The 13,248-nt window shown below is 42.5% G+C and overlaps 1 protein-coding gene across 2 annotated transcripts in view; it reads right to left on the bottom strand.

Moving 5' to 3' along the window:
• Positions 1–2,454: 2,454 nt before the first annotated feature.
• LOC149456095 (coiled-coil domain-containing protein 150-like) overlaps positions 2,455–13,248 on the bottom strand; it is a 68,112-nt gene continuing 57,318 nt past the window's right edge. For both annotated transcript variants that reach the window (XM_089685482.1, XM_089685481.1), the window contains one exon: positions 2,455–4,922. In XM_089685482.1, coding sequence (XP_089541608.1) covers positions 4,764–4,922 — 159 coding nt within the window. In that variant the 3' untranslated portion in view covers positions 2,455–4,763. The remainder of the gene's footprint in view (positions 4,923–13,248) is intronic.

Raw genomic sequence — 13,248 nt, 5'->3', positions numbered from 1 at the left:
GAACAGTTACAAGAGTAATTTCAGGACAGCACACAGATCAAACGTGTGCATACAACTAGATCGAAAGCATGACTTAAAAAAAAACAGGAATAGGGAGGGGGAATGGAAGAGGAAGGGATATGGGACAGCTGCCATGGTCTCCCACCCTGGGGGGCTGTCTACGTATGTGTTTCCGTGGATCCAGAGTCCCTATAAATTGGTTCTGTGTTATTTTTTAATGTGACTTTATGAGCTGACTTAATTTGTAGTAAGTGATTGTTAGTTACTATATATTATGTTGGTAAAATCTAGCAGATTGGCAGATAATGAGGATATATTGAGGATATAGAAATTTCGCAGGGACATTCAAATTTCCACAGATGTAGGTTTTATTCAAATTATTATTCAAATTCTGCAATGATATACAAGCAGGGTAACAAAGATGGCATGTTCATTACTGTAAGCACAATCTAGTAATCAAATGTAGACTGTAATGAAAATGTTGGCATACTATATATGTATACTAATTTTAATGTGAACTTCAACACCTCCAATAAAGGCTTGAAGTTGTAATAAATGCCAGGCCAATGATTCCCAATTTCTGTCTTGAATCCAGAAGGTTTTTTTCTTTCACTTTCTCATGACATTCATAGTTACATAGTTATTCTGGCTGAAAAAAAGACAAAAATCCATCCAGTTCAACAAAAACAAAAAAAAGTTATAATCCTACACCCACAGTTGATTCAGAGGAAGGCAAAAAAACAGCAAAGCATGATCCAATTTGCTCCTGCAGGGAAAAAAATCCTCCCTGATCACCCGAGAGGCACTCGGATATTCCCTGGATCATTTTTACTTATAAATGTTAGTATCCAGTTATACTCTGTGTATCCAAGAAAGAATCCAGGCCTTTTTTAAAACAATCCACTGAGCTGGCCAGAACCAACTCTTGGAGTCTATTCCACATTTTCACAGATCTTACTGTGAAGAAACCTTTCCGTGTTTGGAGAATAAATTTATTTTCCCCCAGATGTAAAGAGTGCTCCCCTGTCCTCTGTGATGACCTCAGGGTGAATAACTCTACACCGAGTTCACTATATGAACCACTGATGTATTTATACATGTTGATCATATCCCCCCTTAATATACTCTTCTCAAGAGAGAATAAATTCATTTCCTCTAATCTTTCCTCATAGCTGAGCTCCTCAATGCCTCTTATCAGTTTGGTTGCCCTTCTCTGTATTTTCATGCTCACTGGGGAGGTGTAGCTTGAAGCTTGTGGCCTCTGTTACAAAGTTGACCTGGTCCCCCCCCCCCCCCCGTCCACTCTCCGTTTCCACTGTGTGCCAAGATACTCCAAGTGGCTAAGGAGTTATTTCATGTTTTATTTACATATTGAGTGGGTAATTCAAAAGATTTGTAAGCAGCTGCCCAGATCAGCTTAATGGAAATGGGTGCAGCTTGTATATTTGGATATGGAGAGAATGTCACCATCCATTGCTGCCCCTGGAATGACGTGGTAATTTTTCCTATTTAATAGCATGCAACAACAGCCCTGAAGAAGGGAGAGTCTTTTCTCCTGAAAAGCGTTGGCTTGATGTACTTGTTACTCTCAATAAATGCCTCCTAATCTACCATCAAAAGTGCATTCTTTTGGACATCGAGCACTCCTTTTCTACTATTGCAACCATCTAAAAGGGGAAGTTCTGCTTTAAGTCCTCCTCCCCTGCCACATTTGGCATGTATTTTTTTTTTCGTGGGGGGGGGGCGGGGTAGCAGGTACCTCGTTTTGACCGAGTTTTCCCACAGTCTTCCATGCACAATGGGCAGCCAGCTATGAAGCCAAAAGCTACGTAGCCAGCTGCCCACAGTTAACCTCAGGGTTAGTGAAGAACCAGCCTATTTGAGGATGGTGCTGGATCCCTGGACAGGTAAGTGTCCTGTTATTACATTCAGATCTTAGTAATGAGATCAGACAAAAATGAAATCATTAAACACTATGAATGGAACATAAACACAACTACATACTCAAGGTACAAATCATAAGTGTACTTTTAAATATTTAAACTCTCTTTTAGTTTTGAATAGAGCAGGAAAAATACGCTATTGCCACCAGCAGTGATTGTGTGAAATAAACCCAACAGGCTTGTTATACTGAAGTCGATCCATCCTTTGCAGGAAACATCTATTCCCTGTGCACATTCTCCAGATTATTTTTCCCTAAAATGATCAGCTTTGTTCTCCCCCCCACCCAGTCACCACGGCATCTTTCTCAATCAAAGGTGGTGGGCTTGGGAAGGAGGGAAGGTTGCAACAACACCTATTGGTCCAGTAGGTAGCAGGAGGCGGATTGGCTGCAACTGTGTAGTTAACTCTTCTGTTTCTCGTCATGCTGGTCGGTGATTCCTCTATGGTGTCAGGGCTCCGGGAATGACCAGAGGTGTGTGGACCGACCCAGGGAAACACAGACTTCAGGTATAGCGTGTAAATAAGATAATTTATTAAGGCAACACAAACAAACGCAGTGCAACAAACCAAACCCAAAACTAACACAAATACATACAACAAGGTGCAACCAACCCAAACCTTAACTGATATATATATATATGTATATATATATGGAGCACAACGTAGTCAGGTGGGCCGGGTCGGTAGCTAACAGGCAAACAGGGTACCAGAAGCGAGCGGAAGAGTGGTCAGGAATAGCCGAGGTCAGGACAGGCGGAGTTCAGAGTCAGGATCAAAGCAGGATCAGGCAGGAAGCAGACAGGATGCAGGTACAGGGGCTCATGGTAAAAAAAAACACCAAGGCACTGATCACAGGCCTGGTGCTACTTAAATACACCTCCTGCAATCAGCCTCAGATAATGCCCTGATTGCAGGAGTGAGATTCTGGCTGCTGAGAGCACCCGCTGGCCAGCCTTGGTACTGCAGCCCACAAGGCAGGTGAGTCCCACCACCATTGGCGAGTCCATTCCTGACATATGGGTTGAGGCTGATTTTTCCTTCCTGCTGCTTCTAGTCAGTGCCTATGAATGCTATAGAATTCTTCCTCTCTGCTGCTCACATCTCTGCCACAGGTCTCCTCACTTCCTGAACTCTGGACATTGCTCACCACTCAACCTGCCCTGTCACATTTTGTCACTGGGGAAAAGTAAACACAGAGGGCCCGGCAGGCCAAAAGCCCAGTCCCGTATCCCATGACTACACCGACACAAAGCATCATAGGAAGTATAGTCCATCCCCCGCCACAGCGCCTGCCCTGTCTGTAGGAAATTACAACAACTCCCGGCTGGCCTGGGCCCTCTGAGTTTACATTTCCCCACTGACATAGTGTGACAGGATTAATGTGACACGGAGGCCGCATGGGCCCCCTGGAGCAGGGACAGGGTTGCAATTGTGACCCTGTAGCTACGCCAGTGACTCACAGTTTGGTAATCTTGTGATCATTTGGATGTATAGCAGTTTGTAGGTGGTGTGGGACCTGGATTACCACCAAGACACAAATAGGTTTAGCTAGAATTCTGGGACTACTGTTTGGGCAAGCTGATTTTTTTGGAGTGTATGTCAGGTGCTTGTAAGTGAATTTGCTGAGTATGTCGTTGAATGTACAGTATCTTCTTTCTATATTTAGTATGTTCATGATTCTAAAATTTCATTAAAGATTTGAGATCTTGCATATGAGTATTATGTAGTGTAGTGATTAGCCCAGATCTGTGTACTTCTGCAGTCTTCCTAAGGTGTTTAAATCTGCTGTGTTTAGAGCAGGGTTCTCAACCTGGAGTATGCATACCCCCTGGAGTGCCCCTCCCATGATAGAAGTACGGGGTAAAGTTCCTCATACTAGCTGTCACTTTTTTAAAACCGTGCAGCTCCACCCACACGGCCATGTCATTCATCCACAGTGTTCTGTAACTTAATTAACTACAAGTCCCAACAGCCTTAGCGGCTGTCAGCTTGTAGTGCTCAATGAACTACCACGGCGCTGTGGAGCACTGTGGTAGTTCATTGAATCTTCCTGTCAGTATATCTGCTTGCCTGTACATCCTGTACTGACAGGTCTGCAGGAGACCTGCAGGGCACCAGTGACCTGCTGATTGCCGCTGCAATGCTTTACAGGGTCCTGCAACCAACAATATTAAATGCACATTTTTTTACCTGCAAAAAAATGTGCATTTATTATTTTTGGTCAAAATGTGAATTTATCCCTTAGGAGGTCATTGGAAAAAAGTGTATTAGGGGCTTTTGTGGCAATGGGGAGTTGGTTATTTTAATTAGACTGTGGAGGAATCTGGCAGCCATGGTTTCTGGCACTAGGTCTGTAGTTCTAGCAGCTGGAACCCCTGTCATTCTATTGTTCCCTGGAGGAGTGATATGCCTCCACCTCTCCTAAGTGCTGCCTTTGTTTTTTGGGCATGAAGAGGAAGTGGCACAGGACAGATAATGTGCATTTATTGAAAAAGCATTTATGCATTTAACATCTGTGAATTGATGTTTGTGGGAGTTCATTTAAGAGTCCTGAGCCCTGAGTCAGTATCCAGAGTCGTGTGTCTATGATCCTGAACGCTGTGTCCTTAGTTTAATATCAGCATCCTGATTCCAATGTCCTGAAGCTATCTTCCAGAGTCCAGTGTCCAAAGTCCATTTTTCTGAGTTCAGAGTCCTGTGTCCAGTTTCCTGACTCCTGTTTTCAAAGTGTTGAGTCCTCTGTCCTGATTCCAGTGTTCTGTGCCCTGACTCCATTGTACTGAGTTCTGAGTCCAATGTCCAGAGTACTGAGTAGAGTCTCATGTCCTGCATCCAAAATCCTGAGTCGAGGAGAGGAGTCCTGAGTCCTGGCTTCTGGGCTTGCTGGCGGGGCAGAGTCTGGAGAGGAGCCAAGACAGACTGTTCCTGCCGGAGTCAGTGACTGTCAGAACTCCATGCAGAGCATAGGTGGGTATATGCTGAGAAGACAGCAGAACGAAAATGAGCATGTGCTGGGGAAAACACCTGCCATATTTACCAATACTATACGTGGCTGTTCTCGTTTGCACAGAAATGCGAGCATGTTCACTCAAACCTGCTGCTGGGACTGGCGACAAACACCCTATATAAGGACAATGACTGCACTCAGAGTTTGCTGAATAATCTTCAGCTACCAGTACTCCTTGTTCCTATATTCCTTGGACCTCCTGTTACTGACACAGCTTGTCTCTGCTTCCTGATTTTGACCCCAGCTTGCTATAAGGACTCTGCCCTGCCCATCTGTGCATGACTCTAGCCTTCCCCCTGAATACTCTGCTGTCTGCTCCTTCTGATTCCTGTGTATACCCTTGGCTATTGTTCCTTATCACGCTCCTGCCCACTCTCTGGCTTGCCTCTCTGGGTATGCCCTCGGTTTACATCCTGACTACACTTCTCAGTCCAGTCCTGCCTGTCTGACCATGCCACCACCTCGGGTGCCATCTTGCTTGTGGCCTCTGAATTGGTCCTGCTGCATCTCCAAGGGCAACAGAGGTCCTGCCATAGTCCTGACAGATCAGCTATCCGGTGGACTCTGCTGCCAGCAACCACCAACAGAGCTACCTAAAAGGCACCTGTGCTTCTTTAGGCCTTGCACTCCCTGTTCTGACCCTTAGGGGATCTTGGCACTCAGCCACAAGGGAAGCCTTCACGTCAAGTAGGCCTCCAACCAGGTACGTGACAGTGGATGACACTACATGGTATATAAACAGAAGAAATGCAGCGCTCTTGAAAAAAATGATAATAGAAATAATAATAATAAACACAGTCCAGTGAAAAAACAGTGTTCCTTGTTTCCCAGTGTAAATGGTAGAATTTTGCACTAACCAGAACGCGCATAGGTAATGCGCATATGTGTATATATCCTGAAGATCCTTTCTCCACTCAAGTCTGGTCAGGTATATGGCTTGGAAGAATGGAGATCCTACGCCCTCATGTGGTGGGAAGTGATCCAGCAGGTCAGAGCAATAACGATCTAGATGAGCCTCCAAAAGGAACTGGCACAGGAATCCCAAGGGCTACAAGGATGGAAAAGCTCCTCACAGGAGACACAGGGGAGCACTCATAGTGTAGTAATTAAAACTTTATTTGAAAGCAGCACAGGTGCAGAATACAGAAGAATAGCCAAGTATGGGCAAACACACTGACCCTATTGGATGTCAAAATGGCCGCCGGGCCTCCTCGTGGCACCGGCGGCTTGGTGTCAATGGCGTCCTAGGGTCCCACCTGACGCGTTTCGTGCGCACGCACTTCCTCAGAGGTGGAACATAGGGCTGCCGTGACCGTTTGATCGTACCTAAATACCGTATTCCGCGCATGCGCACTGATGCGGCGCCATCTTGCCGAAGTCCGTGCGTCCGCAATACCCGAGTGCGCATGCGCGGATGCCATTTCACCATGGGCCAGGAGAGAACAAGAATCACTGAAGAGCGGCTCCATATAAGTGGAGCTCGGCTATCCGAGATAGGCTCAAAGCGCATGCGCGAATGCCATCATCCCGTGTATACACAGTTCAATCCCACTGGCACAGAGAAAAGTGAATCTCTGATGGTAAATGGCTGCAGAACCCGGTGTTGGAACATAGAGCAATATTAAATAAAAAAACCCACCCAAGGGCATCCCATACATAATAATGCATATAAAGGAAGAATGATATAAAAACCAGATCAAAAGATAAACAGAGAGCTGGTGACAGTGCTGCTATAATAAAAAGCCATTAACTCCATATGCCCCAAACAAATGAAGCGGGGTTAATGGTTAGATGTTAAACCAATTGTAAATCAATTGTAATGTCAAGCCCCCACCGTAGGGAGAATTACCTATATATAAGGTTAAGGACACCATGGTGGAATGGCAAAATAGTAAAATTACTAAAATAACGCATGGGAATTGGTCAGCAGAGATTCGATCAAGACCCATATATGACACAATAACATATATAAAACGTGCAAGATAAAATTCCAAAATTATGGAATAAAAAAGTAGATAAAATTAAATTAAAAAAAAAACGAAGTGCAGTTGGCACCAGCACAATAAAAAGGACTAATAAGGGTCAGAATGCGAATTGTACAAGCGCATGTAAAAGATGACAGAATTAATGAATAATCCTGTGTCAATGCGCAATAAGGGCCTGAAAACATGATGTAAACTGGTCCGCTTAATTGGCCTAAATGTGTGAGTTGGCAATAGAGAATGGATAGCAATATATCTAATATCCGAAGGTAATGGACAAATCCACAAACTATTAGTCAAGCACCGCAGGGTTAACTGTTGTCAATGAAACAATTGACATCCAGTTCGATATTCAAACCTGCAGGGTATAAAGTATCTAATTCAAAAATGTGTTTAGTCTCTAATTGTGAGACGGCCCTAGTTTTACAAGTTCCTCTCCAATGTGGAGTCACAATGTCAATGCCCACAAATCTCAAGCTGGTAGGGTCTCTATGATGATGTTTCCTATAGTGGAGGGACAATGAGTGTTCCTTAAATCCCTTCTTTATGTTGTTAACATGTTCTCGAAGGCGGTCCCTAAGGCGCCTAGTTGTCCTACCAATGTATTGCTTGAGACAGGGGCATTCCAGTAAATACACAACAAATCTGCTATTACAGCAAATAAATTTATCGATGTTATACGATCTATTAGTTTGGTTGGATGTATAGGTGTCTATCTTTCTTTTCCTCATACCATTACATTTACAGGCGATGCAATTGTTGCATGGGTAGAAGCCCGTATAGTCAAACAAAGTGGAAGGTGATTTAGGCATGGTAACAACATTAGGGGCTATTTTATCCCGCGAGGTGGATGATTTACGGAAGATAACCTCGGGTTTCTCCGGAAGTATCTTAGCAAGGGTGGTATCAGCCTTCAAAATCCCCCAGTTCTTAGTAATTATATGTTTAATGGATCTATATTGGGCAGAGAATGTTGTAATAAATGGACATACCACATTTTTAGGTGGTTTCGTCTGGGTGCTTAATAAATCATGCCTATCCATGTTGGTTATTAATTCCATAGTTTCATTCAAAACCTTCCCGTCATATCCTTTCTGAAGGAATCGTTCTTTAAGGATATTAGCCTGCGTGTGGTAAGTGTCGATGTTGGTACAGTTTCTTCTCAACCTGAGGAATTGTCCCTTCGGTATACCTGCCAACCAACTGGGGTGATGACAGCTCCCTAGTGGGATGAAACTGTTTCGATCGGTGGTTTTGAAAAAAGATTTGGTAGTAATGTGTCCACCGGTGTTAATTAGAGTGAGATCTAGGAAGTCAATTTCAATGTTGCTAAACTTGTATGATAATTTAATATTCACAGAATTGTTGTTAAGGGTAGTGAAAAAATTAATAAGGGATTGTTCCGTGCCATTCCAAAACAGGAGCACGTCATCAATATACCGCTTATAATACAACAATTCAGGCCAGTCCATAGCATAAATGTTATCCTCCTCCCAATAGGACATGAACAAATTTGCCAGGCTGGGGGCAAACTTTGCCCCCATGGCAACTCCCTTGACTTGCAGGTAGTAATTGCTGTCAAACCACATATAATTCTTTGACATGGCAAAATTCAGAAGTTCCAGTATGAAATCAATATGTGGAGGGAGTAAGGAGCTCTCATGCGTAAGGTAATGTTTAGCGACTGTCATCCCATCTCTATGGTCAATGTTGCTGTACAACGCCTCAACATCCGCTGTTACCAAAAAAGAGGATGGAGGAATAGAGATATCTTTGATGGAATTTAGGACATGCTTCGTGTCCCTTAAATAGGAAGGGGTATGCAGTACTAACGGTTGAAGATGATGATCGATATAGGCCCCTATCCTAGAGCAGAGTGAATCGATCCCGCTCACTATTGGTCTGCCCGGAGGTTTTAGTGGATTTTTATGTACTTTGGGCAATATATACAAGACCGGTAAACGAGGGGCCTTGGGACACAGAAATTCCTTCTCTTTTTTTATTAACAATTGATTTATCATAACCGTTTTTAATAATAGTTTTGAGAGTGCGTTTATACTCTGATAGGGGGTCTTTATGAAGCGGTTGGTATGTAGACGTATCTCCAAGGATATTATATACCTCTGCTATGTAATCACTCTTATTTAAAATGACTACCCCTCCCCCCTTATCCGCAGGTCTTACTACGAGATCTTTCTGCTCTAGAAGGGATTTGATTGCTGTGTCTATTTTAGGATCTTTGTATATTTTCTTAGTGGGAAGATTTTTTAGATCTTTCAATACTTGATCTCTAAATAAACTGACAGCTGAATTACTTTGTGGTGGGGGATTGAAAGTAGAAGCATTAGAAAGAGAAGTATATTGGCATGAGGGATGTTTAGTGATAGGGTTATTCATAAAATATCTTTTGATCGATAACCTTCTTGCGAATTTCTGAATATCAATAAAGGCCTGGAATTTATTCATGGGCCTAGCTGGGGCAAATTTTAACCCTTTATCCAATAGACTTAATTCATTATCAGAAAGCGAGGATGCGCTAAGGTTGAAAATACCCTTCCCAATCATGTTCTCCTTCGTTTTGTTGGATCTATTGATTCTCCTCCCTCCCCTCTTGCCTCTATATTGTCGCTTCTTTTCCGTACCCTGCCCCTCTCTAAAAAATGATGACTATTATTAGAGCGGATGTCAGGGGTTCTGGGAGTAGGGGGTGCATAATAATCATATGGTGGTCTCCAATATTGATTTTGGTAATCATTTGAATACTGATCCCTATAATACCCTTGTTGTGGAGGATAATGATGGTAATAATCTCTCGGATTATGAGAAGGATGCCTCTGGGTATGTATAGGGCCCTGGTTGTTGTTTTTATGATGAGCCTTGCGTTTATTAGGCTTAGAATGGGTATTATGCGAATTGGGGTTTCCAGGTTTAGGATGGACATTAGGATGCCATCTGTTGTCCCTGGAACCAATATTCCTATCCGTTAATTCCGATAATGGATGGAATTGGTTATGGGTAGTGATGTTATATCTGGTTTGATTGGAGGTAGGAGGCCTAGCTCTACCCTGAGAGTTCATGGGGTGTTGCTGACCTATTTTATGAGCTGGGGTAGAAGGTGGGAAGGGTCCATTGCTACCTGCTACATTGTTAGTGTCCAAAGCTTGCCATTTGAACACCTGTTGTGTTTGATAATCAGTAAGATCTCTAATATATTTTTTCCGTTTTTTGTTTTTTTGCTCCAGATCAACATTTTCTAAATGTTTTTTTAACTTATTAGATTCCGTGATATAATCATCATTAGTTTTATAAGGGGTGAGTTTCTCTTTCACCAAGTTGATCTCTTTATCTAAATAAGTAAGTTTTTTCTTTTTCCTGGCAATTATAAATTTGAGCATATCAATGCCAACTGTATTGAAATAGTGATGCCATTCCAATAATGATGAAGTGTCATCAGTGTCAGGAGAAATGTCCCATCTAAGCGATCTGGGGACCATTTGTTCTTTGACATATTTCTCCAAAAAGGAAATATCCCAGATGGTTTTAATTTCAGAAGTGGTGAGATTGTGCAGATGAATGAACAATCCCCTGAGATCTTCCATCTCATTAGTTTGTGTAAATACATCATCTGGTATTAGAGACCTTGAAGCTCTAATGTCAAAAATATCTCCCATGATGAGAGAAATGCTATAGAGCTGCTATACTAGTAAATATGGTTAAACAGAAATGGAAATAATGGTGGTATATAGTAAGCGCTCATAAATAATGCAAGCAGCTGAACATATAGGAAAACACATAGAAGTCCCAAAATACATAAACAGAAGAAATGCAGCGCTCTTTAAAAGAATCATAATAGAAATAATAATAATAAACACAGTCCAGTGAAAAAACAGTGTTCCTTGTTTCCCAGTGTAAATGGTAGAATTTTGCACTAACCAGAACGCGCATAGGTAATGCGCATATGTGTATATATCCTGAAGATCCTTTCTCCACTCAAGTCTGGTCAGGTATATGGCTTGGAAGAATGGAGATCCTACGCCCTCATGTGGTGGGAAGTGATCCAGCAGGTCAGAGCAATAACGATCTAGATGAGCCTCCAAAAGGAACTGGCACAGGAATCCCAAGGGCTACAAGGATGGAAAAGCTCCTCACAGGAGACACAGGGGAGCACTCATAGTGTAGTAATTAAAACTTTATTTGAAAGCAGCACAGGTGCAGAATACAGAAGAATAGCCAAGTATGGGCAAACACACTGACCCTATTGGATGTCAAAATGGCCGCCGGGCCTCCTCGTGGCACCGGCGGATTGGTGTCAACGGCGTCCTAGGGTCCCAGCTGACGCGTTTCGTGCGCACGCACTTCCTCAGAGGTGGAACATAGGGCTGCCGTGACCGTTTGATCGTACCTAAATACCGTATTCCGCGCATGCGCACTGATGCGGCGCCATCTTGCCGAAGTCCGTGCGTCCGCAATACCCGAGTGCGCATGCGCGGATGCCATTTCACCATGGGCCAGGAGAGAACAAGAATCACTGAAGAGCGGCTCCATATAAGTGGAGCTCGGCTATCCGAGATAGGCTCAAAGCGCATGCGCGAATGCCATCATCCCGTGTATACACAGTTCAATCCCACTGGCACAGAGAAAAGTGAATCTCTGATGGTAAATGGCTGCAGAACCCGGTGTTGGAACATAGAGCAATATTAAATAAAAAAACCCACCCAAGGGCATCCCATACATAATAATGCATATAAAGGAAGAATGATATAAAAACCAGATCAAAAGATAAACAGAGAGCTGGTGACAGTGCTGCTATAATAAAAAGCCATTAACTCCATATGCCCCAAACAAATGAAGCGGGGTTAATGGTTAGATGTTAAACCAATTGTAAATCAATTGTAATGTCAAGCCCCCACCGTAGGGAGAATTACCTATATATAAGGTTAAGGACACCATGGTGGAATGGCAAAATAGTAAAATTACTAAAATAACGCATGGGAATTGGTCAACAGAGATTCGATCAAGACCCATATATGACACAATAACATATATAAAACGTGCAAGATAAAATTCCAAAATTATGGAATAAAAAAGTAGATAAAATTAAATAAAAAAAAAACGAAGTGCAGTTGGCACCAGCACAATAAAAAGGACTAATAAGGGTCAGAATGCGAATTGTACAAGCGCATGTAAAAGATGACAGAATTAATGAATAATCCTGTGTCAATGCGCAATAAGGGCCTGAAAACATGATGTAAACTGGTCCGCTTAATTGGCCTAAATGTGTGAGTTGGCAATAGAGAATGGATAGCAATATATCTAATATCCGAAGGTAATGGACAAATCCACAAACTATTAGTCAAGCACCGCAGGGCTAACTGTTGTCAATGATGGCATCCTAATGTCCATCCTAAACCTGGAAACCCCAATTCGCATAATACCCATTCTAAGCCTAATAAACGCAAGGCTCATCATAAAAACAACAACCAGGGCCCTATACATACCCAGAGGCATCCTTCTCATAATCCGAGAGATTATTACCATCATTATCCTCCACAACAAGGGTATTATAGGGATCAGTATTCAAATGATTACCAAAATCAATATTGGAGACCACCATATGATGATTATTATGCACCCCCTACTCCCAGAACCCCTGACATCCGCTCTAATAATAGTCATCATTTTTTAGAGAGGGGCAGGGTACGGAAAAGAAGCGACAATATAGAGGCAAGAGGGGAGGGAGGAGAATCAATAGATCCAACAAAGCGAAGGAGAACATGATTGGGAAGGGTATTTTCAACCTTAGCGCATCCTCGCTTTCTGATAATGAATTAAGTCTATTGGATAAAGGGTTAAAATTTGCCCCAGCTAGGCCCATGAATAAATTCCAGGCCTTTATTGATATTCAGAAATTCGCAAGAAGGTTATCGATCAAAAGATATTTTATGAATAACCCTATCACTAAACATCCCTCATGCCAATATACTTCTCTTTCTAATGCTTCTACTTTCAATCCCCCACCACAAAGTAATTCAGCTGTCAGTTTATTTAGAGATCAAGTATTGAAAGATCTAAAAAATCTTCCCACTAAGAAAATATACAAAGATCCTAAAATAGACACAGCAATCAAATCCCTTCTAGAGCAGAAAGATCTCGTAGTAAGACCTGCGGATAAGGGGGGAGGGGTAGTCATTTTAAATAAGAGTGATTACATAGCAGAGGTATATAATATCCTTGGAGATACGTCTACATACCAACCGCTTCATAAAGACCCCCTATCAAAGTATAAACGCACTCTCAAAACTATTATTAAAAACG

This window comes from Staurois parvus, unplaced genomic scaffold (assembly GCF_062004578.1).
Source record: "Staurois parvus isolate SC_StPar_1 unplaced genomic scaffold, SC_StPar_1.0 ptg000376l, whole genome shotgun sequence".
Lineage (NCBI taxonomy): Eukaryota > Metazoa > Chordata > Amphibia > Anura > Ranidae > Staurois > Staurois parvus.
The sequence above is the reverse complement of the archived record's forward strand: the minus strand, read 5'-3'. Positions and strand labels throughout refer to the sequence as shown.